General features: G+C 38.7%; 1 protein-coding gene across 1 annotated transcript in view; it reads right to left on the bottom strand.

Annotated features, from left to right (window-relative positions):
* ATP8A2 (ATPase phospholipid transporting 8A2) overlaps window positions 1-27,721 on the bottom strand; it is a 1,256,305-nt gene that overhangs the window by 1,038,863 nt on the left and 189,721 nt on the right. Inside the window, exons 19-20 of the mRNA XM_053705572.1 lie at window positions 8,949-9,033; window positions 1,082-1,221 (exon numbers count right to left, since the gene is read on the bottom strand). Coding sequence (XP_053561547.1) covers window positions 1,082-1,221; window positions 8,949-9,033 — 225 coding nt within the window. The remainder of the gene's footprint in view (window positions 1-1,081; window positions 1,222-8,948; window positions 9,034-27,721) is intronic.

Below are 27,721 nucleotides of genomic sequence, written 5' to 3'. Positions count from 1 at the left end.
AGGGTCATATGAATATGAATGTCAGACAGCAAAGGGATCGATGGCTCTGGTTAGCATCAAGGAGTGACCTAATACAGAGTATAAGGTTTTATCCATGTTTATCAGATCCTGTGAGTGATTCACTGCACCCCTGTGGGCTCCAGTCCTCCACAAGATCAATAGATACATTAAAGCAGTTAAAGGGACACTGTACCCAAACATTTTCTTTCGTGATTCAGATTGAGCATAACATTTTAAGCAACTTTCTAATTTATTCCTATTATCAAATTTTCTTCATTCTTTTGGTATCTTTATTTGAAATGCAAGAATGTAAGTTTAGATGCCGGCCCATTTTTGGTGAACAACCTGGGTTGTCCTTGCTGATTGGTGGATAAATTCATCCACCAATAAAATAGTGCTGTCCAGAGTACTGAATAAAAAAAAACCGCTTAGATGCCTTCTTTTTCAAATAATGATAGCAAGAGAACGAAGAAAAATTGATAATAGGGGTAAATTAGAAAGTTGCTTAAAATTGCATGCTCTTTTTGAATTACAAAAGAAAAAATGTGGGTTCAGTGTCCCTTTAAAGAGACAGCAAAGTCATAATTAAACTAACATGGTTTAGATAGAGCATGCAATTTTAAATAGGTTTCCTAATTACTTATGTTTCCAAATGTGTATCATTCTCTTGGCATCCTTTGTTAAAGAGTAGGCTTAGGAGTAGAAATGCACTACTGGAGTTAGAGAAATATGGGTGCAGTCACGAATCACCAGCTAGCAGTTCATTGCTGTTCCCGATCCTACCTCGGTGTGCTCTTCAATAAAGGAAACCAAAAGATCAAAGCAAATGTAACAGATATAAAGGGGGAATTTGTTTAAAACTGCATGCTATATCTGAGTCATTAAAGTTTAATTTTTACTTTACTGTCCCTTTAAAAACAGTTTTAACCAATAAATGTGCAACATAATTCTAAATTCTAAACCTTTGTAACGTATAAGAAAAAAAAACTATAGCTATTAGCATACTTTTGCCTATTTCTTCACATCTGTTTCAAACATTTGCTTCCGGCCTAGAGCACTAGCGCTTTCAACCTAAACTGACCTTTTCAATAATTTCATAGCATTCCTCCAGTTTTTGTGTTCTGTCTTTCAGGGTCACACTGGCTTCATTATACACCTTCAGCCATTCCAGATATTGTGACTCTACCAGGTCTACATACGCAATGCATAATGTCCTTAAACCTAAAAACAAGAAACACAGAATGCACAATTGTATTGCTAATACATATTCATGCAGAAGTATTAAATGGAATAGCTTCTTTTATATATATTCTATTTTATACAACAAATGTTATAAACTCACGCTTGATGGAAACACTGGGTTAACCAGTGGTGTCTTGTATCATGTAAACTGAGTCATTTCCAACATGATACAATGCACTGTCAGCACTCTGTGCAAACACACTGGGGCATATTTATCAAGCTCCCAACGGAGCCCGTGTTTCTGGCGAGCCTGCAGACTCGTCAGAAACAGCAGTTATGAAGCAGCAGTCACAAAGACCGTTGCTCCATAACCTGTCCGCCTGCTCTGAGCAGGCGGACAGACATCGCCGGAAATCAACCCGATCGAGTACGATCAGGTTGATTGACACCCCCATGCTGGCGGCCAATTGGCCGTGAGTCTGTAGGGGGCGGCGCTACACCAGCAGCTCTTGGTGCAATGCTGAATATGGCGAGCGTATTGCTCGCCGTATTCAGCGAGGTCTGGTGGACCTAATCCGCACTGTCGGATCAGGTCCACCAGACCTTGATAAATAGGGGCCATTGTGTAAAATGCTGCTGCACGGAGTTCTAGATATGCTACACATGCTTGTGCACAGCTCTCACTGAAACAGAGATAACTTTTACTAGAAAAAAATGTTTGCTTACATAAGAGCAGTGCTTTTTTGGTTAAATAAAAAAAAGGCGCCAGTACTCATTGATTGCTATATTGTGCTCAGTTACTATTAGAAAAGCAAAGGGACAAAGTTATTTACAATGCTTGATACATTTTGGAGCCCCCTCTTGTGAAAACTAGAGTATTTACATGATGATTACAAATATTACCTGTTATGAGATGGCTGAGATGGTGGTACCGGTGAGTACCCCCCCAAAAAAAGCCCTGCATTAGGGTATTGCAAAAATGCTTCCATTAAAATGCACTCATTCAATTTTGTCTCAAATGTCCCTTTAAAAGATTGAGACAATATCAACAGTTGAAATATGTGCTAGTATTGGATGCATATGCACATTATCATAAAAACCTGATATCATTTTTTAAGGAAACAATTTTACAAACACAAGTGATATTTTCATTCATATTTAAATGTTGGCTAGAATGTCCCTTTATTTTCATGACTGTATTTATATAGCAATATTACATTACATAATTTACTCAAATGAAAAAAAAATCTAAAACCTCTTTGTGCCACTGCAAAAGGTCAAATTCTTATGATTCAGCATGGAATGTATAGCAGATAGTCTAACATAATTACACGATTATGGCGTTTCCACGTTCATTTATGGAGAAATGGACACCACTAAATCTTTTAGAATCATAGAGTTTTTTTGTGATATGGCTATGTTTATTTATATATAAAAATATGGATATTATGTTAGGTAATTATTTGTAATTCTTAAGGGGAAAGAAATAGTCCCGTTTCTATTGTAAACAGTTATTTATTAAAATTAATATTTCACGTCAGAGGCATAATATCAAAATCTGAAAACCTTCACCAAATTTGATTTTATTATTAGGAACATTTCTATTAACTTGTGGACAGGCTCTCATGCTTTGGTAAAGTGGAGTAATAGGGGTCTATTTATGTAGGTGCGAACAGACATAATCCGACATAGCGGATAATGTCCGCTGCACATCGATAAATGCCGACAGAATACGCTGTCGGCATTTATCATTGCACCAGCAGTTCTTGTGAACTGCTGGTGCAATGCCGCCCCCTGCAGGTTACGCGGCCAATCGCCCGCTAGCAGGGGGTGTCAATCAACCCGATCGTATTGGATCGGGCTGATTGCTGTCCGCCACCTCAGAGGTGGGGACAAGTAAAGGAGCAGCGGTCTTAGGACCGCTGCTTCTTAACTTCCTCTTCAGTCGGAACTGAAGCAGAGCGGGTAGGAAGCAGCATTCGCTGCTTCATAAATAGACCCCATAGAATGAACTGTCTAATATATCTATCCAAACTGAATTTCACAATATAAAATTCTCATTTTGATGGGTAATTTAATAAATTGTGTCATTCAGTTAAAAAAAAATAGAAATAATGATATTTTTAAAAAGTTACATAACATTTTAAAAAGTATCCAATTTACATCTATTACCAAAATTACTTAATTTTCATGTTATTTCTTTGTTGAAGAGCATACCTAGGTAAGTAGTGTCCGGGTGTCTGGGGTCTGGACGCTACATTAAGATTGTTAAGATAATTCTTGCAAAACTGCTGACATATAGTACTCCAGGCATGTCCAAACTCCTGAGCCTACCTACCAGCTCTTCAACAAAGGATACAAAGAAAACTAAGACAATTCCTGTTCCTTTAAGAAGTATTGATGAAGAAAGTATTGTTTGTTTTTGCTGTAACAGTTTGCCATATAGGACAGAAAAGGGTAGAAAGCAGGCACTTTTCCAACACAAACAAAAGTCAAAGATGAGAAAAATAAGATGATCTGTAACTTTTTTTTCATAAAAATCTACATTGTCACATTGTTATGATGAGTAAGTTCTGTAGAATTACATGTGGTTAGTCCATGTTATCACTTTCTTAAAGTGAAGGTCAATTTTCATCAATGAGTGCCTGGTTTTTAAAAATATTTTTAATACTATTTTTAAAAACAGAGGCACTTTCATTGATGAAAATTTACATTGCACTGGATTTGTAGAAATTCTTACCTTTTTACTTCTGCAAACCCGGATCACCGATCTCAGCCTCAGTTCCTCTGTACTGATGTCAGAAATGACAAAACCGGCTTCCTCCAATCAGAGCTTGCACCCCAGAGCGTACAGCTTGTGATGCCCGGCTGTGATTGGAGGAAGCCAGTTTCGTCATTGCTGTGGTTGTACAGCAGGAAGAAGAAGGAGGGGGATCATCGATCCGGCTTTGCAGGAGTAAAAGTTAAGTATTTCTTCAAATCCAGTGCAATGTTAATTTTCATCAATGAAAGTGCCCCTGTTTTTAAAAGTATTTTTAAAAACCGGGCACTCATTGATGAAAATTGACCTTCACTTTAAACCCCCTAACTGTAAAAAATGGCTGAAATATTTTGATATGTAATGCAATATAACATTAACATGATTATCATGAAAGTAATGACCTGTTCTATATGAATGAAGACTGCACCTTCCTAACGCCTAGATTACGAGTTTTGTCGGTAAAGACCTGCGGTGCTAACAAGCCTTTTTTTTCCAGCGCACCCTTAAGCCAACGCTGGTATTATGAGTTGTCTGAATGGCTGCGTTAGCCTCAGAAAAGGGAGCGTTGAGCCAAATTTAGCTCCACTTCAACTCTCAACACCAGCGTTGCCTACAGTAGCTGTAAGCTGTAAAAACGTGCTCGTGCACGATATCCCCATAGGATACAATGGGGCTGAGCTGGCTGAAAAAAAACCTAACACCTGCAAAAAAGCAGCGTTCAGCTCCTAACGCAGTCCTATTGTTTCCGATGGTGAAACACTCTACAGTCTACACCTAACACCCTAACATGAACCCCGAGTCTAAACACCCCTAATCTGCCGCCCCCCGCTATCGCTGACACCTACATTATATTATTAACCCCTAATCTGCCGCTCCGGATACCGCCGTAACCTACATTATAGCTATGAACCCTTAATCTGCTGCCCCTAACATCGCTGACACCTATATTATATTTATTAATCCCTAATCTGCCCCCCCCAACGTCGCCACCACCTACCTACACTTATTAACCCCATATCTGCCGACCGGACATCGCCGCCACTATAATAAATGTATTAACCCCTAAACCGCCGCACTCCCACCTCGCAAACACTATAATAAATTTGATTAACCCCTAATCTGCCCTCCCTAACATCGCCGCCACCTACCTACAATTATTAACCCCTAATCTCCCGCCCCCAATGTCGCCGCTACTATAATAAAATTATTAACCCCTAAACCTAAGTCTAACCCTAACCCTAACACCCCCCCTAAGTTAAATATAATTTAAATTAAACAAACTAAATTTACTATGATGAAAAAAATTATTCCTATTTAAAACTAAATACTTACCTATAAAATAAACCCTAATATAGCTACAATATAACTAATAGTTACATTGTAGCTATTTTAGGATTTATATTTATTTAACAGGCAACTTTGTATTTATTTTAACTAGGTACAATAGCTATTAAATAGTTAATAACTATTTAATAGCTAACTAGTTAAAATAAATACAAAATTACATGTAAAATAAATCCTAACCTAAGTTACAAATACACCTAATACTACACTATCAATAAATTAATTAAATAAATTAACTACAATTATCTAAACTAAAATACAATTAAATAAACTAAACTATAATACAAAAAAACAAACACTAAATTACAGAAAATAAAAAAAATTACAAGTAGTTTAAACTAATTACACCTAATCTAAGCCCCCTAATAAAATAAAAAAAGCCCCCCAAAATAATAAAATGGCCTACCCTATCCTAAATTACAAAGTAATCAGCTCTTTTACCAGCCCTTAAAAGGGCTTTTTGCGGGGCATTGCCCCAAAGTAATCAGCTCTTTTACCTGTAAATAAAAATACAATACCCCCCACAAAATTACAACCCACCATCCACATACCCCTACTCTAAAACCCACCCAAACCCCCCTTAAAAAAAACTAACACTAACCCCCCTGAAGATTTCCCTACCTTGAGTCGTCTTCACTCAGCAGGGGCAGAAGAGGTCCTCCATCCGATTGAAGTCTTCATCCAAGCAGGGCAGAAGAGGTTTTCCATCCGATTGAAGTGTTCATCTAAGCAGCATCTTCTATCTTCATCCATCCGGAGCAGAGCGGCAGCATACTGAAGACCTCCGACGCGGAACATCCATCCTGGCCGACGAATGACGGTTCTTTTAAATGACATCATCCAAGATGGCGTCCCTCGAATTCTGATTGGCTGATAGGATTCTATCAGCCAATCAGAATTAAGGTATGAAAAATCTGATTGGCTGATTCAATTAGATTGACGTTCAATCCGATTGGCTGATCCAATCAGCCAATCAGATTGAACTTCAATCTGATTGGCTGATTGAATCAGCCAATCAGATTTTTCCTACCTTAATTCCGATTGGCTGATAGAATCCTATCAGCCAATCGGAATTCAAGGGACGCCATCTTGGATGACGTCATTTAAAGGAACCGTCATTCGTCGGGAAGTCGTCGGCCAGGATAGATGTTCCGCGTCGGAGGTCTTCAGGATGCTGCCGCTCTGCTCCGGATGGATGAAGATAGAAGATGCCGCTTGGATGAACACTTCAATCGGGTTGGAAGACCTCTTCTGCCCCGCTTGGATGAAGACTTCAACCGGATAGAGGACCTCTTCTGCCCCGCTTGGATGAAGAATTCGGCTCGGCTGAGTGAAGACGACTCAAGGTAGGGAGATATTCAGGGGGTTAGTGTTAGTTTTTTTTAAGGGGGGGTTTCGGTGGGTTTTAGAGTAGGGGCATGTGGGTGGTGGGTTATAATGTTGTGGGGGGGGTATTGTATTTTTATTTACAGGTAAAAGAGCTGATTACTTTGGGGCAATGCCCCGCAAAAAGCCCTTTTAAGGGCTGGTAAAAAGAGCTGATTACTTTGTAATTTAGGATAGGGTAGGGCATTTTATTATTTTGGGGGGCTTTTTTATTTTATTAGGGGGCTTAGATTAGGTGTAATTAGTTTAAACTTCTTGTCATTTTTTTATTTTCTGTAATTTAGTGTTTGTTTTTTGTATTATAGTTTAGTTTATTTAATTGTATTTTAGTTTAGATAAGTGTAGTTAATTTATGTAATTTATTTATTGATAGTGTAGTGTTAGGTGTATTTGTAACTTAGGATTTATTTTACAGGTAATTTTGTAATTTTGTAATTATTTTAACTAGGTAGCTATTAAATAGTTATTAACTATTTAATAGCTATTGTACCTAGTTAAAATAAATACAAAGTTGTCTGTAAAATAAATATAAATCCTAAAATAGCTACAATGTAACTATTAGTTATATTGTAGCTATATTAGGGTTTATTTTATAGGTAAGTATTTAGTTTTAAATAGGAATAATTTATTTTATTATAGTACATTTAGTTAGTTTTATTTAAATTATATTTAACTTAGGGGGGTGTTAGGGTTAGGGTTAGCCTTAGGTTTAGGGGTTAATAACTTTATTATAGTAGCGGCGATGTTGGGGGCGGAAGATTAGGGGTTAATAATTGTAGGTAGGTGGCGGCGGCAATGTTAGGGAGGGCAGATTAGGGGTTAATAAAATTTATTATAGTGTTTGCGAGGAGGGAGTGCGGCGGTTTAGGGGTTAATACATTTATTATAGTGGCGGTGATGTCCAGTCGGCAGATTAGGGGTTAATAAGTGTAGGTAGGTTCGGCGACGTTGGGGGGGCAGATTAGGGGGTAATAAATATAATATAGGTGTCGGCGATGTTAGGGACAGCAGATTAGGGGTTCATAGCTATAATGTAGGTTGCGGCAATGTCCGGTCGGAAGATTAGGGGTTAAATAATTTTATTATAGGGTTTGCGATGTGGGAGGCCTCAGTTTAGGGGTTCATAGGTAGTTTATGGGTGTTTAGCGTACTTTGTAGCACTGTAGTTGAGCTTTCTGTTCCGGCGTTAGCCCATAAAGCTCTTAACTACTGACTTTTATTTGCGGTTGGAGTCTTGTCGGTAGAGGGTCTACCGCTCACTTCTTCCAAGACTCGTAATACCAGCATTAGGCAAATCCCATAGAAAAGATAGGATACGCAATTGACGTAAGGGGATTTGCGGTAGCCTCGAGTCGCGGAAAAAAAGTGAGCGGTAGACCCTTTCCTGTCTGACTCGTAATACCAGTGATAGATAAAAAGCAGCATTAGGACCCCTTAACGCTGCTTTTTAACCCTAACGCAGAACTCATAATCTAGGTGTTAGTTATTTGATGTACGTAGGGACAATGTAAATGCTTAGCCTCCCTTGAGATATCAATAAGTAACATCACTCGTCTTTATGAAAAATGTTGTATGTTTATTAATTGAACATATCATGCAACATTTTGGGTTCACATGTGCTTAATCGTGGTTAAGCATGATTAAAGTGAATGTCAATTTTGATGCTAAAGTGCCCAGTTTTTAAAAATTCAATTAAAAATAGGGGCACTTTAAATCACATCAAAATTTACATTTCACTCGTGTTGTGAAAAAAAACTTACCTTTTAATCATGACAGCAGCTCCAGCTTCCTCCGCCCGTCCCAAAGCCTCTTCCTGGGTCTAAAATGAGGAATCCGGCTTCCTCCAATCACGACTTTGAATCAGTCACTGATTCCCCCGGGGGGGGGGGGAAGCTGTGATTGGAGAATGACCTATCAATCATTTCTGACATCAGACATGGCTTGCAACGACCGGAGGAAGCTGGAGCTGCTGTCAAGTTTAAAAGGTAAGTTTTTTTCACAACAGGAGTGAAATGTAAATTTTGATGAATTAAAGTGCCCCTGTTTTTAATCAAATTTTTAAAAACCAGGAACTTCAGCATCAAAATTTACATTCACTTTAAGGGCATGTGAGCCCAAAATGTGTCTGCATGTTTTTAAAAATATTCAACATTTCTCATGAAGAAAAGTGGTACTTACTGACCTGTTCTATATAAAGACACTTTTTTCCCTCTGACTTTGTGCAACACATTTGGAAGCGCATGATACATTTGGGTGCTAGAAACGGAAAACTTACCTTCAGATGCAAATTGTTCAAGATGGCTCATGGTTTGCTCCATATATTTTGAATCTCTTGATAATCTCTCAAAAATGACATTATCCTTTAAAAAAATAAAAAATATTTACACTCATTATATGCTGCTAAGTATCATAGAATATATCATCCAGACAGACATAAATAAAAATATGATGCAAACCATAGCCCATAAAAGTGTGACAAGTACAATCTACAATAACAGGTCAATATTACATAGAATAAACGGCAAAGCTGCATCTGGAACTAAATCTTAGAGTAATTTAAAACTGTTTAAGGGGAGGACAGCACAAAAAAATTAATTAAAAACTAATATAATTTGTCCTGAAATGATCTGGGCTGCACTCCTTAGGAAAATATGAGGAATGTTTATCAACCATTACAGAAAGTTTCAGCTCAGGGTAAATTTGGACTTGTACTATTTTTTAGACTGTAAGATGACTATGACTCCCAGATAATTTTTGTTTAAAATAATGTTCATGTGTCAGACGATAGTTTATCACCAAAAAATAGCGTTCCAAGACATAGGCCACAGCACACCATCTTCAGGGAAAGTATCACACATTTAAAAAATAGTCAAGGTGTGAAAACAGCATTTAATCCAAATAATGTAACTGCTTTTCAATATCTCCAAGAATATTCCTATGACCATTAAGGGTTAGATTACTAGTGGCGCGCTAACTGTAGTGTGCAGGAGATTTGGGGTATTTCTTTGCTCTTTGTGGGCGGTGGAAATAGCGTGTTAGGTGTTAGTGGAAAAAAAGGCCTGCAAAAAGTTTTAACATAGAGATACATACATACGTACAAAGGTCTAGATATGTATATGTATGTATATCTATACTATAATCGTGCTTGTAATGCATCCTTCGTTGTCGCGAGTTGCGGACGCATCCTCAAAGGAATGTTGGCTGCGCGGGGCAGCCAAAAGAATATTGGCTGTGTGCGCATCCAAAAGAATCCACCTGGATGGCAGGGTGGTGAAAGAATGATGGCAAACCCAAAGCCTTAAAAAAAAAAAAAAAAAAAAAAAAAAAAAAACATGCAACCGCCCGCACAAAATAACTAATAAACACGTAACCGACCACAAGAAATACAAATAAAAACACGTAACTGCCTGCATGAAGTATAACAAAATAACCTAACCTCCTGCACAAAATATTAACAAACACCTAAACCGTGAACTCCCACATCGCAAAATAATAAAGTTATTAACCCCTAATCCGCAAACAACATAATTAAAATATTAACTCCTAAACAGCCCACCCCCCACATCGCAATAAACCTAATTAACCTATTAACCCCTAAACCGCCAACCCCCCACATCCCAAAACCCTAATTAACCTATTAACCCCTAAACCGCCAAACCCCCACATCGCAATAACCCTAATTAATATATTAACCCCTATACTGCCAACCCCCCACAACGCAAATAACTAATTTAATTACTAAACCCCCAAACCTAACACCCCCTAAATTAACCCCAATTACTACTAAATTACAATTAAAATAAAAAACCTAACATTAAATTACAAAAAATAAAAAAAATAAAAAATTAAAGAAAAAAATAAACAAAATTATCAAAAATAAAACTTTTTTTACCTAATCCCAATGAAAATAAAAAAGCCCCCCAAAATAAAAACACCCCCTAATCTTAACTACCAATAGCCCTTAAAAGGGTCTTTTGTAGGGCCTTGCCCTAAGTTAAACAGCTCTTTTACCTCTAAAATATAATAAATCCCCCCTAACAGTAAAACCCCCCACCCACCTAACCCTTAAAATAAAAAACCTAACACTAAAAAAAATAAACTACCCATTGCCCCTAAATGGGCATTTGGATGTACTGACCTTAAAAGGGCAATCCGCTCTTTTTCAAGACCGTAAACATAATCTAAAAAAAAAACACCCAAAAATTAATATTAAAAAGCCTAAACCTAAGCCCCAAATAGGTACTCACTGTTCCTAAAGTCCAGCGGAGAAGGTCTTTTTCCAGATGGATCTATCATCTTCTATCTTCATCTGGAGTGAAGGTGGGGCGGAGTGGAGGTGCGGAGCTGTGTTCTTGATGCCTGGATCCTCAGTGGCGGTCCTCAACGGCGGTGGTCCTCGGCGGCATTGGAGGCTCCTCTTCATGCGATCGTCCGTCGCACACTGAAGATTGAATGCAAGGTACCCCATATTTATTGGGGTACCTTGCATTCCTATTGGCTGATATTTTTAAATCAGCCAATAGGATGAGAGCTACTGAAATCTTATCGGCTGATTTGAACAGCCAATAGGATTTCAGTAGCTCTAATTCTATTGGCTGATTTAAAAATTTCAGACAATAGGAATGCAAGGTACCCCAAATTGATTGCGGTACCTTGCATTCAATCTTCAGTGTACGATGGACATCGGATGAAGAGGAGCCTCCATGCCGCCGAGGACCACCGCCACCGTTGAGGACCGCCACTGAGGATCCACGCCTTGGGGAAGACAGTTCCCACCTCTGCTTCGTGCCTCCTTCTCCGCCAGACTTCAGGAACAGTGAGTGCCTATTTGAGGCTTAGTCATAGGCTTTTTTTTTTTTTTGGGGGGGTGGCGTTTTTTTTTTTCAGATTATTTAAACCCCTATAGCGCAGCCATTACAAGTTTTGAAACAGCCGGCTTGTGCGTGCGATATGGTTGCGTTGAGCTCCATACCGCACAAAATACAAGTGCTATTTTGACGTGCTCGTGCATGCTTTCCCCATAGACATCAATGGGGAGAGTGGGTCAGAAAAAGGCCTAACACCTGCGATCGCAGAATGAAAAGCTCCATAACGCAGCCCCATTGATGTCTATGGGGAAAAAAAAGATACGTTTAAACTTAACACCCTAACATAAATTCCACGTCTAAACACCCCTAATCTGCCGCCCCCAACATCATCGCCACCTACATAATGTTATTAACCCCTAATCTGCCTCTCCCGATATCGGCGCCACCTAAATAAATCTATTAACCCCTAATCTGCCACTCCCGATGTCGCCACCACTATACTAAAGTTATTAACCCCTATTCCCTCGTACCCCAACATCGCCCACACTATAATAAATCTATTAACCCCTATTCTGCCGCTCCCTGACATCGCCGCAACTAAATAAAGTTATTAACCCCCAAACCTCTGGCCTCCCACATCACTACCACTAAATAAATCTATGAACCCCTAAACCGCCAGCCCCTCACAACAACCTAAATTAAACTATATTAACCCCTTAACCTAACCCTAACCCTAACGTAACCCTAAGCCTAACCATAATCCTAAACCTAACCCTAAATCTAACACCCCCTAACTATAACATAATTAAAATAGAGCTACATTAAACTTACAATTATAAACTAAATAATTCCTATTTAAAACTAAATACCTGTGAAATACAACCTAAGCTAGCTACAATATAACTAATAGTTATATTGTAGCTAGCTTAGGTTTTATTTTTATTTCACAGGTAAGTTTGTATTTATTTTAACTAGGTAGACTAGTTTGTAAATAGTTATTAACTATTTACTAACTACCTAGTTAAAATAAATACAAACTTACCTGTGAAATAAAAATAAACCTAAGCTAGCTACAATATAAACCTACCATTACAAAAAATGACAAACACTAAAATTACTAAAAATAAAAAAAACATTAAAAAAATAACAAAAACGAAATTATCCAAAACAATAAAAATTATTTCTATTCTAATACCATTTTAAAAAAAAAAAAAAAAAAAAACCACTACAAAATAAAAAGCCTAATCTAGAATAAACTACCAAGGATCCTTAAAAGGGCCTTTTGTGTGCCCTTAAAATGGCCTTTTGTAGGGCATTGCCCTAAAGTTCACAGCTCTTTTGCCACAAAACAAAACAAACACCCCCTAACAGTATACAAACCCCAACCCCCCAAACCCACAAAATAAAAATAAAGTAAAACCTAATCTACGCATTGCCTTAAAAGGGCATTTAGCTCTTTTTCCTGCTCTTTTGTGAAATGCCCAAGCCCTAATCTAAAAATAAAAACCCACCCCAAAACGAAAAAGAAAATACATTACACAAAATAACAAACAAATGATCAAAAATAATAAAAATTATTCCTAGTCTAATACCCATTTAAAAAAAAAAAACACCCCAAAATAAAAAACCTAATCTAGAATAAACTACCAATAGCCCTTGAAAGGGCCTTTTGTAGGGCATTGCCCCAAGTTAAACAGCTCTTTTACCTGAAAAAATAAATACAAAGATCCACTAACATTACAAACCCCCACCCCCCAAACCCACAAAATAAAAAAAACTATCTAAAAAATCCTAAGCTAACCCATTGCCCTGAAAAGGGCATTTGTATGGGCATTGCCCTTAAAAGGGCATTTAGCTCTTTTGTTTTGCCCTGAAAAGGGCATTTAGCTCTTTTACGAAAGCCCAAACCCTAAACTAAAAATAAAAACACTCAAAAAAAAACCTTAAAAAATCACTAACCCCCAAAGATCCACTTATAGTTTTTGAAGTCCCGCTTGAATGATCTTCATCCAGGCGGCGATGTCCTCATCCAGGTGGTGAGAAGTCTTCATTCAGGCGGCGAAGTCCTCATCCAGGCGGCATCCTCTTTCTTCATCCCAGCAGAGCAGAGCGGTTCCATCCTGAAGACATCCGGCACGGAGCATCCTAATGGTTGATTTGATTTTGGAAATTCAAATCAGCCAATAGGATGAGAGCTACAGAAATCCTATTGGCTGTTCAAAACAGCCAATAGGATGAGAGCTTCTGAAATTCTATTGGCATATCAGCCAATAGAATTTCAGTATCTCTCATTCTATTGGTTGATATGAATTTCCAAAATCAAATCAGCCAATAGGAATGCAATGGACACCATCTTGAATCACGTGCCTTGCATTGAAGATTCAGTCTACGGTGGCGACCGTATGAAAAGGGGGCTCTGCGCCGGATATCTTCAGGACGGTCCCGCTCCGAGCCACCAGGATCAAGATAGAAGATGCCGCCTTGGTGAAGACTTCACCGCCGGGATGAAAATAGAAGAGACCACCTGGATGAGGACTTCGCCGCCTGGATGAAGATCGTTCAAGCGAGACTTCAAAAACTGTAAGTGGATCTTCGGGGGTTAGTGATGGGTTTTTTAAGGTTTTTTTGGGTGTTTTTTTTTTTAGTTTAGGGTTTGGGCTTTTTGTAAAAGAGCTAAATGCCCTTTTCAGGGCAATGCCCATACAAATGCCCTTTTAAGGGCAATGGGTAGCTTAGTTTTTTATTTTGGGGGGGTTGGTTGGGTGGTGGGTCTTTATATTTTTTTTACAGGTAAAAGAGCTGTTTAACTTAGGGCAATGCCACTACAAAGGGCCCTTTTAAGGGCTATTGGTAGTTTATTGTAGGTTAGGGTGGTTTTTATTTTGGATGGGCTTTTTTATTTTGATAGGGCGATTAGGTGTAATTCTTTTTTATTTTTGAGTAGTGTTAGGAATTTTTTAAATGTGTATTTTAGTTTAATTTAATTGGTAGTTAGTTTAATTTTAGTTTAATAGTTATATTAGTTTAATTTTAGTTTAATAGTTATATTAGTTTAATTGTTAGTTTAAACTTAGTTTTTTTAATTTGACAGGTAAGTTTTAATTTAATTTAAGATAGGGAAATTGTAATTTTAATATAAAGTTAGGGGCTGTTAGACTTAGGGGTTAATAGTTTAAATTAGTTTATTGTGATGTGGGGGTTTTTGGTTTAGGGGTTAATAATTTTATTTAGTATATTTCGTTGTGGTGGGCTTACGGTTTAGGGGTTAATATGATTATTATAGTGGTGGCGGTGTAGGGCTTAATAACTTTAGTATAGTGGCGGCGATGTGGACGGACGGCAGATTAGGGGTTAATTATATTTAAATAGTGTTTGCAATGCGCAAGGGCGGTGGATTAGGGGTTAATAACTTTATTATAGTGGTGACAATGTCAGGGAGCGGCGGAATAGGGGTTAATAAATTGTATTAGTGGCAGTGATACCGGGAGCGGCAGATTAGGGGTTAATAAATTTATTATAGTGTTTGCGATGCAGGAGGGCCTCGGTTTAGGGGTTAATAGGTAGTTTATGGGTGTTAGTGTACTTTGTAGCAGTTTAGTTATGAGTTTTATGTTACGGTTTTTGTAGCGTAAAACTCATAACTACTGCTTTTAGATTGCGAAGTGGGTCTTGTCGGTATAGGCTGCAACTCAAGCTTTTTAGCCTCACTGCAAAACTCGTAATGGCTGTGCTATGGAAGTCCCATGAAAAACTTCATTTTTACGTGTGCGGGACTGACGTTACGTTACACACTAAAAGGCTTGCGGTACAGCTATACTGACAAGACTCGTAATGGCTGCAGTGCTGTTGTAACGCTGAAATGACAATTTTTTCAGCGTTAAAACACGAACGCACAACTCGTAATCTGCCTGGGTTTTAGGTGTTAGGTTTTTTATTTGGGGGGTTTGGTGGGTGGGGGGTTTTACTGTTAGGGGGTAATTTGTAATTTTTGTAAGTAAAAGAGCTGTTTAACTTAGGGAAATGCCCTACAAAAGGCCCTTTTAAGGGCTATTGGTAGTTTAGTATTCGATTTGGGGGAGGAATTTTTATTTTTATAGGGGTATTAGTTTAGCTTTGTTTATTTATTTCTGTACTTTTACTTTTTTTTATTTTTTGTAACTTTAGCTTGGGGGTTTGTATTTTTTAAACATAGACTGCCCTCTGGGCAGGCTTAATGCCTAGTATATATATATGCTAATTTGCGCTCCACTCGTAATCTAGCCTATGGTGTAAACTTCGCTAGAAGTAAAGTTTTAACGAGGGTGGGTTAGCCAGCGTACTACAAGTGGAAAGTAAAAAAGTTTGACAGCTAGCAAAACCCAATGTACACTAACTTGAGGACTTTGGATTTTCACAACTGCATTAACTTCTGTTCACCAACACCACATTAGATCAACTGTGCTAAAGCCAAAGGCCTAGATTACGAGTTTTTCGGTAGCTGAAAAAGCAGTGTTAACAGGTGCTAACACTGCTTTTTTATTACTGCTGGTATTACGAGTCTTAAAGGTTTAGGGGCACCACACACTTTTTTGGCCATACCGCAAAACGACTTACGTAAACTTTGTAAAGTCTTTTTCTATGGGACTTTCATAGCGCCAGTATTACGAGTCCATCCTGGGAGGCCAAAAAGTGAGCAGTAAACCCTACCCCGTCAAGATTTCTAACGCATTTGAAAGTCAGTAGTTATGAGTTTTATGGTACAACGCCGTAACATAAAACTCATAACTAAAGTGCTAAAAAGTACACTAACACCCATTAACTACCTATTAACCCCTAAACCAAGGCCCTCCCGCATCGCAAACACTAAAATACATTTTTTAACCCCTAATCTGCCGCTCCGGACACCGCCGCCACCTACATTATATTTCTGAACCCTAATCTGCTGCCCCCAACATCGCCGACACTTGCATTATATTTATTAACCCCTAATTTGCTGCCCCCAATGTTGTTGCAACCTACCTATACTTATTAACCCCTAATCTGCCGCCCCAACGTCACCGCCACTATAATAAACATATTAACCCCTAAACTGCCGCACTCCCGCCTCGCAAACATTAGTTAAATATTATTAACCCCTAATCTGCCGTCCCTAACATCGCTGCCACCTACCTACATTTATTAACCCCTAATCTGCCGCCCCCGTCGCCGCCACTATATTAAAGTTATTAACCCCTAAACCTAAATCTAATACCCCCTAACAAATATAATTTAAATAAATCTAACTAAATATTCCTATCATTAACTAAATTATTCCTATTTAAAACTAAATACTTACCTGTAAAATAAACCCTAAACTAGCTACAATATAAATAATAGTTACATTGTAGCTAGTTTAGGGTTTATTTTTATTTTACAGGGAAATTTGTATTTATTTTAAATAGGTAGAATAGTTATGAAATAGTCATTAACTATTTAATAGCTACCTAGCTAAAATAAATACAAAAGTACCTGTAAAATAAAACCTAACCTAAGTTACACTAACACCTAACACTACACTATAATTAAATAAATTAACTAAATTAACAACAATTAAATCAATTAAATTAAATTAGCTAAAGTACAAAAACCCCCCCACTAAATTACAGAAAATAAAAAAACAAATTACAGATATTTAAACTAATTACACCTAATCTAATAGCCCTATCAAAATACCCCCCCCCTCCAAAAAACACAAAAACCCCTAGCCTAAACTACCAATAGCCCTTAAAAGGGCCTTTTGCATGGCATTGCCCCAAAGTAATCAGCTCTTTTACCTGTAAAAAAATTCAAACAACCCCCCCAACAATAAAATTATTGGAACAGCCAATAAAATGCTAGCTCAATCCTATTGGCTGATCCAATCAGCCAATTGGAATCTAAGGGACGCCATCTTGGATGACTTCACTTAAAGGCACCTTCATTCATCTTTAGTCGTCAGATGAAGAGGATGCTCTGCGTCGGATGTCTTGAAGATGGACCTGCTCCGCGCCGGATGGATGAAGATAGAAGATGCCGTCTGGATGAAGACTTCTGCCCGTCTGGAGGACCACTTCTCCCGGCTTCATTGAGGACTTCGGCCCGGCTTGGATGAAGACTTCTCAGGGGAAGTCGAGCTTCAGGGGGTTAGTGTTAGGTTTTTTTAAGGGTGTATTGGGTGGGTTTTATTTTTAGGTTAGGGACTTTGGGCCTGCAAAAGAGCTAACTGCCCTTTTTTTCTTAAGGGCAATGCCCATCCAAATGCCCATTTCAGGGCAATGGGGAGCTTAAGTTTTTTTAGATAGTATTTTATTTGGGGGGTTGGTTGTGTGGGTGTGGGTTTTACTGTTGGGGGGTTGTTTGTATTTTTATTTTGGGGGGGCTTTTTTTATTTTGATAGGGCTATTAGATTAGGTGTAATTAGTTTAAATATCTGTAATTTGTGTTTTATTTTCTGTAATGTAGTGATTGTTTTTTTTGTACTTTAGCTATTTTAATTTAATTGATTTAATTGTTTAGGGGTTAATAAATATAATGTAGGTGTCGGCGATGTCTGGAGCGGCAGATTAGGGGTTAATAAGTATAATGTTGGTGTCGGCGATGTCGGGGGCGGCAGATTAGGGTACACACACAAACACTTAATTATATACATATATATATATATATATATATATATATATACACACATACATACATACATACACATAATAACCCTACCCAGTCAAATACCTTGTCATATACCATATTAAACCTTTGTATTAATATTTTTCTAAAATATTTTTTATCAGATAGTGTATATATGAGTTTGATACTTTATTTTAATGTATTTATGTTGTATTTGGTGAATTTTCTTTTAACCCTTACATGTTAGACTACGTCTACAGGAGCGCTCAAGCACAACGGTTAACTTTCAACTTGCAATATGTGTGCTAGCACATCCCACACTAACACACTAATGTGCCATTTGTAATTTAGGCCTGTGTCTTTAATTTTGCAATGTTATTCAGCAATGAGTGTTTGAATATTACAGTGGATCCTTTTTAACTTCAAATCAAAAAGACACATTCTTGAATCTCAGCAAATATTTATACTCATGAATCATACTGTGTGGAATATACATGTTTGCTGTAATAGGGTGGGTGATAAATATATTTATAATGCTAAATGGACAACCAGACTATCTTCTTATGCAGTACAAAACACAGACACAAGTATTTCCTTAGTACTTTTACTCTGCCTTTTCTCACAAGAGACACATTACTCATTTTTACATCCATGATAAATTCCATGTATAATTTATAGAAATAATACAAATATCTGTTAGGGTGGCAACAATAAAGACGTTTTAAAAATGTACCCAACATGAAGGCTTGTGCTAACAAAACTTATTGCTGTCTTCCCAAAAACAAAAAGCATTGATTAATTGGCTATTTGTCTAAATCAGACTTTTGTATTCAAATATAAATTGTACCTATGAACTATTTTCTAATCTTATCATAAATAGCTAATAAATCTAATTTTGGAAGCACTCTGAGCAAATGTTAATGACCGTTTAATATGGTAGTGAGTTTACTGTACAGTATAATGCTGTATATTTGTGTTATTCAAGATTGAATTAAAGGACTTGGTTAAATAAAAAGAGTTTACACTTTGTGTCAGTTATTCTATTATTAAAATCATTTTTTTTCTAGACTATATACTTGTAGTTCCACTAGGGAATAATTGTGAGAATTTACAGCTTATTAAAGTACTTAATTTATTTGTCATATGTAATAAACAACAAAATAAATGTGTGTATTAAATTTATCTCATTCAGGACCTGGGGCGCGATCCGATATACGGCGCAGGTATCGGCGCAAGCGTGGAAATCTGCGCCGCCCGTAGTTTCAGCTCCCCCGCCGCAACCTATATTAACTGTATTAACCTCTAATCTGGTCCCCCTACACCGCCGCCACCTACATTAAAATGATTACCCCCTAATGTGAGCCCCTACCCCGCCGCCACCTATATTATATGTGCTACCCCCTAATCTGACCCCTTTACACCGCCGCCACCTATATTAAATTTATTAACCCCTGATCTAATCCCCCTACACCGCCGCCACCTATATTAAATATATTAACCCCTAATCTAATCCCCCTACACCGCCGCCACCTATATTAAATATATTAACCACTAAACCTAAGTCTAAACCTAACACCCCCTAACTTAATTATTATTAAAATAAATCTAAATATATTAATAATATTAACTAAATTATTCCTATTTAAATATACTTACCTATAAAATAAACCCTAAGATTGCTACAATATAGTTCCAGAGAGGACGGTTTTCAGCTCCGCGCTCATCGGTCTTCAACTCCTCCGCTCCGCGCCGGCTGGTTCCTGGAAGAAGAAGAGGTCGCCGCATGGAAGAAGACTTCTCCGCCTGGAACAGGACCTTCTCCGCCGGTCTTCAGGACAGGTAAGGACAACTTGGGGGTTAGACTTAGGTTTTTTTAAGGGGGGATCGGGTGGGTTTTAGAGTAGGGGTGTGTGGGTGGTGGGTTGTAATGGGGGGGTTGTTCTTTTTTTTTACAGGTAAAAGAGCTGATTACTTTGGGGCAATTTCCCACAAAAGGCACTTTTAAGGGCTGGTAACAGAGCTGATTACTTTTTTAATTTAGTTTAGGGTAGGGAAATTTTTTTATTTTGGGGAGCTTTGTTATTTTATTAGGGGACTTAGATTAGGTGTAATTAGCTTAAAACTCTTGTAATCTTTTTTTATTTTTTTGTAATTTACTATTTGTTTTTTTTGTAATATAGATTAGTGTATTTAATTGTATTTTAGTTTAGATAATTGTAGTTTATTTAATTAATTTATTGATAGGGTAGTGTTAGGTGTAATGGTAACTTAGGTTAGGATTTATTTTACAGGTAATTTGGTAATTATTTTAACTAGGTAGCTATTAAATAGTTATTAACTATTTAATACCTATTGTACCTAGTTAAAATAAATACCAAGTTACCTATAAAATAAATATAAACCCTAAAATAGCTACAATGTAATTATTAATTATATTGTAGCTATCTTAGGGTTTATTTTATAGGTAAGTATTTAGATTTAAATAGGAATAATTTAGTTAATATTATTAATATTATTTAGATTTATTTTAATAATAATTACGTTAGGGGGTGTTAGGGTTAGACTTAGGTTTAGTGGTTAATATATTTAATATAGGTGGTGGCGGTGTAGGGGGATTAGATTAGGGGTTAATAATTTTAATATAGGTGGTGGCGGTGATTAGGGGGTAGTACATATAATATAGGTGGCGGCGGGGTAGGGGCTCACATTAGGGGGTAAATCATTTTAATGTAGGTGGCGGCGGGGTAGGGGCTCACATTAGGGGGTAATCATTTTAATGTATGCGGCGGCGGTGTAGGGGGGTCAGATTAGGGGGTAAGACATTTAATGTAGCTGGCGGCGGGGTCCGGGAGCAGCAGTTTAGGGGATAAGCACTTTATTAAAGATTGCGGTGTGGGATTGCGGTTGACAGGTAGATAGACATTGCGCATGCGTTAGGTTTTATTTTGCAGGTAGTTTAGGGAATTACGGGGCTCCAATACTCAGCGTAAGGCTTACTACGCCTGCATTTTGTGGCGAGGTGAAAATGGAGTAAGATTTCTCCATTTTCGCCACATAAGTCCTTACACTGTATTTTGGATACCAAACTGCGCGGGTTTGGTATATCACTCTATGGGCCAAAAAACTACGGCCGAAGGGTGAAATATACGAGTGTAACTTCTATTTTACGCTGTATATGTGATACCAAACCAGCGCAAAATTTGGCGTCGCTGGCTTTTGCGGGTGACGCAGCATATCGTATCAGGCCCCTGATTCTTAAAAACTCGCTGTCACAAAGAGAAATAATTTGTTTACTTTATTGGAGCATTATATTGTAAAGTAGGTGTCTCTCCTTCGCATAAAGTACATCAGTGAACGCCCCAAAGTTTCCGAGGTAAAAATTACCTTTAAAACAATCTTAGAGGGGCCTCATAATACTGACAAGAACAGAGATTTTTTTCTATATTTGAATTAGAAAATAATAGTATATTAAAAATAAAATATATATATTAATTATTGTGCAGATTACAGTCTGTGATTTATCAGAATTGGTTGTTGATTTTCATGGAGTGATCACAATGTAAAATGGATCAGTGCATTAACAGCCTGAAGCTGTGAATGCTCCTGAAAAGGCCTTTTTGTTTGTTAATTATCTGTTTTCTGGGAGGTCACCTGAAACTGACAGATACAATAGCCCTTTCCCACCTCTTATGGTTAAAGGGCTTCTGAATTAACCACTTTGTTCTCTGTGTAAGGGAATTACTCATTTACATGTGTAACATTAATCTGTTGCAATCCAAATCTATTCACACCACAGTTTAACCATCTGAATGCCATTTTTATGTTGACATCATGGGCATACTGGCACGATGGCTCAGATACTATATTGTCACTTTTAATATTTGAGAAGTATTGTTTTTAACAATATTTATTTTTATTGTTTGTAAAAGCACTGGGTCCGGTTTTCCAACAAGATGTAGACTATGGGCACCATTTATTAAGCAGCGGATGCTGCTTCTGAGACCCATCGGTTCAGGTCCGTCAATCATCTGATTGGGATGATTGACGGCCCCTGCTAGTGGCGAATCATGTCCGCTCGCCTTTTAATACATTTTTCCAATGGGTTTTTATTGAAAGGATATCTTCTTATACTGGATTTAAAAAGTACTAAACCTGAAAAGTGTAAACACACTCAGCCTCAACATTGTATCTGCATAAAAGATGTTCAAACGAGATAGTGCCTTTGTGACTGTGTTTTTACAGGGGCCAAGCTTTCACGCTCTGTATACAATGCAATCAGTTTGTGTGTGTTCTTACTTGACTCTTATGCTCCTAAGAATTGTGTGTTTATTTACAGTGATTTCTACCTTATACAAGCATAAAGGATAAACAGGCTGTCAGGGGTTTTTCCCTGTTTTGTTTGCCATATGCTGCTGGCAGCCATTTTACTCAGCTCTCTTGCTGACTGTGGTGCATTGTGGGGGATGCTGCTCATTTCCTGGACTTCCTTTATGGCCAGACTGGTGTGCATCATCCGTGTGAGACAGGATGCAGTCTCAGAATTGTGATGTCATCACTTATTATTTAAAGGGCCTCTGTTCAGTATGCTTTGCCTTTGTGTTGTCTCAGACCGGTTTGTGAGAGTTCCTGTGTATTACCTGGCTGCTTGACGTCCTTCCTGGTTTCTGATCCCTGGCTTGTTCCTGACTCTGCTGTTTTCCTTGTTCCTGATTCTGGCTCGTCTGACTATTCGCTTTGGCTCCTGACTCGGCTCGTCTGACTACCAGCTCTGGTTTTGATTTCTGGCTTGTTATTTGACTTGTAGACTTTTTATTATTTTTTGCTATTAATAAAGGTGTGATTATTTTTGCACTTCTCGTCTCAGTCTGAATCCTGGCACCTTGACATTACGCAAAGGCCATGAATCCTGATGGTGCTAAAATCCACCTTTACCTGCCATCATTTCCAGGATGGATGTACAGGATCACCGCTTGGATCTATTTGCACTAGCCCTGCAAACCCTGCTGATTCGCACTGCACATTTGGACCAAAGTGTCCTGCAAGTTATGGCTGCTCCTGTTTCCGCTGCTGCACCTATGCCTACCAGGAGCATGTTCGGTTCTGCCCCTCTACCTCAGTGATATGGAGGCAATCCTATTCAGTGCAGAGGGTTTTTGAACCAGGTGGGCATTTACTTTGAGATGTTCCCTCAGGCGTTTCCCTCTGACAGAGCTAAGGTGGGATTTCTCATATCGTTACTCTCTGACACAGCTCTTGCCTGTGCTAATCCATTGTGGGAAACTAATAAACCTGTGATTTCAAATTACCATGAATTTGTAGCCTCCTTTCGAAGGGTATTTGATGTTCCGGCTTGTTCCTCCTCTGCTGCTAAACGACTCTTGTCCATTCAGCATTGTACAAGATCTGTTGCTCAGTATGCTATTGAGTTCCGTACGCTTGCCGCAGAGGTAGGTTAGAACAATGAAGCCCTTGTTGCCGCCTTCTTTCATGGGCTCTCTGATGCGATTAAAGACGAAGTTGCTGCCAGAGATTTACCAGAGGATCTCGAGGCATTGGTGTCTTTTTGATCCTAATTGACATCAGACTCAGAGAGAGGCCCTCTTTCAAGGAGCGCTTGCGGAAGCCTCCTGTTACGTTGTCTCCTACGTGTTCGTTCCCACCCATGCCTCCCTTTCCTCCCATGCCTCCTGGTCCAAAGTCACCAGGTACTGCTGAGCCGATGCAGTTGGGATTCACGCGTCTCTCCACGGCGGAGAGGGCCTTTAGGAGGAGGGAGGGGATATGCCTCTATTGTGGGTTACAGGGCCACCTTTTAAAGTCTTGTCCTACACGGCCGGGAAACGCTCACACCTAAGGTCCTGTTGGGGGAAGACCATGGGTGGTTTATCCTCGTCCCCGGAACCGTTTAAGGAGAAACCTTTGGTCACGGTTGTCCTTTCCTGGGTGGACTCCTCCATAGTCACTCAGGCTCTTGTTGACTCTGGTGCTGCGGGCAATTTCATTGACAGTGCTTTTGTATCAAAGCACTCCATTCCTGTTTTGCCTCGGTCCGTTCCACTTGCTATTGAGGCCATTGATGGCAGGCCCCACTCGTTACTCACGAAACTACTCCATTGTCCATGGCTGTTGGGGCTCTCCATTTTGAAACCCTCTGGTTCCAGGTGATAAACTCTCCTCATTTTCCAGTTGTTCTGGGTTATCCCTGGCTCCAAAAGCACAATCCCAGTCTCGACTGGCACAGGTCCGAAATTTTGTCGCGGTCCCCGCAATGTATTTCCACTTGTCTTCAGAAACCAGTTAAAGTCTTGTGCACTTCTTCGGTATCTCAATTGGCAGAGGAGTACCAAGAGTTCCTAGACGTTTTTGACAAGGTGCGTGCCGGTACGTTGCCTCCTCACCGGTTTTACGATTGTGCCATAGACCTGCAACCTGGAGCCATTCCTCCTCAGGGCCGGGTGTACCCTCTGTCTGTTGCAGAGAATTGTGCTATGGAGGAGTATGTTGCCGATGCTCTGTCGCGGGGGATCATCCGCAAATCCTGCTCTCCTGCAGGGGCTGGCTTCTTCTTTGTGAAGAAAAAGGGTGGCAAGTTAAGACCATGCATCGATTATAGGGGTCTTAATTGTCTTACCATTAAGAATGCTTACCCTATTCCGCTCATTATGGAACTCTTTAACCGCCTCAAGGGAGCTACGGTCTTTAATAAACTTGATTTGAGAGGAGCGTACAATCTAGTTAGGATTAAGGAGGGCCACGAATGGAAAACAGCATTTAACACCAGGAGCGGGCATTATGAGTATCTTGTAATGCAATTTGGCCTATGTAATGCTCCTGCTGTTTTTCAGGAATTTATTATTGATGTCCTACGAGATATGTTGCAACAGTGTGTTGTGGTGTACTTAGACGACGCCCTCATACACTCACCCACACTTGAGGCTCATCGTTCTGATGTTACACGGGTTCTTCAGAGACTACGTGAGAACGGCCTGTTTTGTAAACTCAAGAAATGTGAGTTCCATCAGACTCAAGTAACCTTCCTAGGTTATGTTATCTCCATTGCAGGGTTCTCCATGGATCCTGACAAGTTATCTGCAGTTCTGCAGTGGCCTTGCCCAGTTGCTCTTCGGTCTATTCAACATTTTTTGGGGTTCGCCAATTACTATAGAAAGTTTTTTTTTTTTTAATTATATTTTTATACACTTTTCTTAAGATATAACATCAATATACAGAAAGATCACAAAAAACAAAAGGCCTTCAAACAAACATTCATGTCATGAACCAGGCCTCCCAGTCCTTATCCATATCTAATAATTGTTACGATCTAATTTTTACCCTTGCGGGAGGACCTTATTACTAATTCGCTAAATATTTCTGCTTTACAATTTGTTGGAACTTCAAATTATTCAGCAAAACAAAAAAGAACAGAATACATCCACAAAATTAAAATTAAAATTCGTTCTAGATTGGTGTCCGCTAGGCCAAATCCCTGACTCCTATAGTCTAGAGACCTTGGAATAGAGCCAGTGGCCCACCCAATGCGATTTAGGTTAGCTAGTTAGATTCAACACTAGCTCACCAGGAAGGGGGAGAAAAAAAAGGGGGGGGGGGAAGGGAGGAGAGGGGAAAGGTAAGGGAAAAGAAACAGGGAAAGCACAGGAACAGAAACAGACAAAAAGAGGGAAAAGAGCCTCTCCCTCACTGCCCATCATGTTCCGGTAGCCATGTTCTTGAGAGCTGTCCTCTTTCTACCTGTTGTATAAACCACTCTGAATTCTTAAAAGGGGAGGCAATTTGTAGTTGTACTATTGCAGGAAGAGACAAGATCATCAACTTCCACTTAGTAAAGAATCACTGTAATTGCCTATTTCTATAGTTTTTCATATTGTACTGTTCTAATATTATCTGGTACTGGACTTTCTCCAGAAATTCTGAAAACCTGAGATTTGTTTTACCTTTCCAGTTCGTAAATATCACATTTCTTCCTACTTATATCATTGCATTAAAAAATTTGAGATTGGCTTTTGCCATATCATATTTGAAGAAGAAAAGAATTTCAATTAATGTAATTTTAATCTGTATTCCCATCACCTTATTACACCAGAAATTTACTTTTTTCCAGAATTGTGCAACTTTAAGACATGCCCATATACAGTGTATTTGATCTGCCATTTCCTGACTACATTTAGGACATTTTCCTACCCCCCCCATCCCATTTAGCTAATCTGGCTGGAGAGAGGTACGCCATATTAAGTAATTTGATATGCGATTTACGCCAACTGACTGAGACTGTAGCCTTAGTGGCTAAGCTCATGCTCTTAGTAATCCCCTCCTATTCTACTTTCTTCCATTTCGTCACTAGTGTATTGATATGAATTCCCCAATGATAATTTATTAGCAATTTGTATGTCTGTGCAATATTGTTAATCCCTTCACAATACAATCTAATTATTTTGCCTAGGTTCCCCATATCTAATTCCAGCCCTGTTTCTGCCCTTAGGATCCCTATCCAGTGACGAATTTGTAGGTAGGCATAGAACGATGTTTTTGGTAGATTGTATTTGTCTCTTAGCTCATCAAAAGTTTTTACTACCAGCTTCTTCTCCTGGCAAACCTGACCTAGAGAATAGAGACCTTCTTGTGCCACACCGAAAAGACTGATGATGTCAAACCTGGGGGAAAACTTGGATTGCCCAATATAGGAAGAAATTCAGATTTACGAAAATTGTTTTTAGTTCCTATGCAGATCTTCTGCCAAGCACCTATAATGTCTTTAATAGTAACAAACTGTGTTATGCTAGGAGGCATTTTAGCCACTGGATAGTGCAATACAGCTTTCAAACTAAATGGGGCTATTAAGTGTGATTCTTATCTGAGTTGAGTAACCTGTTCTTTCTCAGTGATCCAATCAATCACAAACTTACATAGAGCCGCGTAATTGTAGAATCTAATATTTGGGCATGCAAGACCTCCGCAGGCTTTTGGGAGTGTTAAAGAAAACAGAGCTATACGTGGCTTCTTGTCTTGTCATATAAAGTTGTTAAAACTCCTCTATAATCGTGAGATATACTTGTTGTATAATAGTAATGGAAAATTTTGGAGAAAATATAAAAGTTCGGGGAACAGAATTGCCTTAATAAACATGATTCTAGCAGAGATACTCAGTGGGAGGTTGGACCAAATTTTCATTTTGTCTTGTATATCCGAAATACATTTGGGAAAATTAAGCTCATACCATTGTCGCGGGTCATTACTTAGTGTTAAACCCAGATATTGTATATGCTTAGTTTCGCGGAAGGGATGCAACAACTCATGTCTTGGTTTGTATATCCATAGTAACTCAGATTTTTTGTTATAGGTCTTATAACCAGAAAAGGAACCAAGGAGCCTAAATATATCTAGGACCTGCGGTATAGATTGTGTTGTATTACTTAAGAAGAGAAGAAGGTCATCTGCGAAAAGAGAGAGGACAAATTCTTGACCACCTATTCTTATCCCCTTCAGCTCCTGTCTCAGATAAATTGCCAAGGGTTCCAAAGAGAGGTTGAATAATAATGGAGACAACGGACATCCCTGCCGCGTACCTCTCTTCAAGGGGAATCTGTCTGATGTATCTCCATTCACT

The sequence above is a fragment of the Bombina bombina genome, chromosome 3 (genome assembly GCF_027579735.1).
Source record: "Bombina bombina isolate aBomBom1 chromosome 3, aBomBom1.pri, whole genome shotgun sequence".
NCBI classification, from domain to species: domain Eukaryota; kingdom Metazoa; phylum Chordata; class Amphibia; order Anura; family Bombinatoridae; genus Bombina; species Bombina bombina.
Note: the sequence above shows the minus strand (reverse complement) of the source record. Positions and strands in the feature narration are given on the sequence as shown.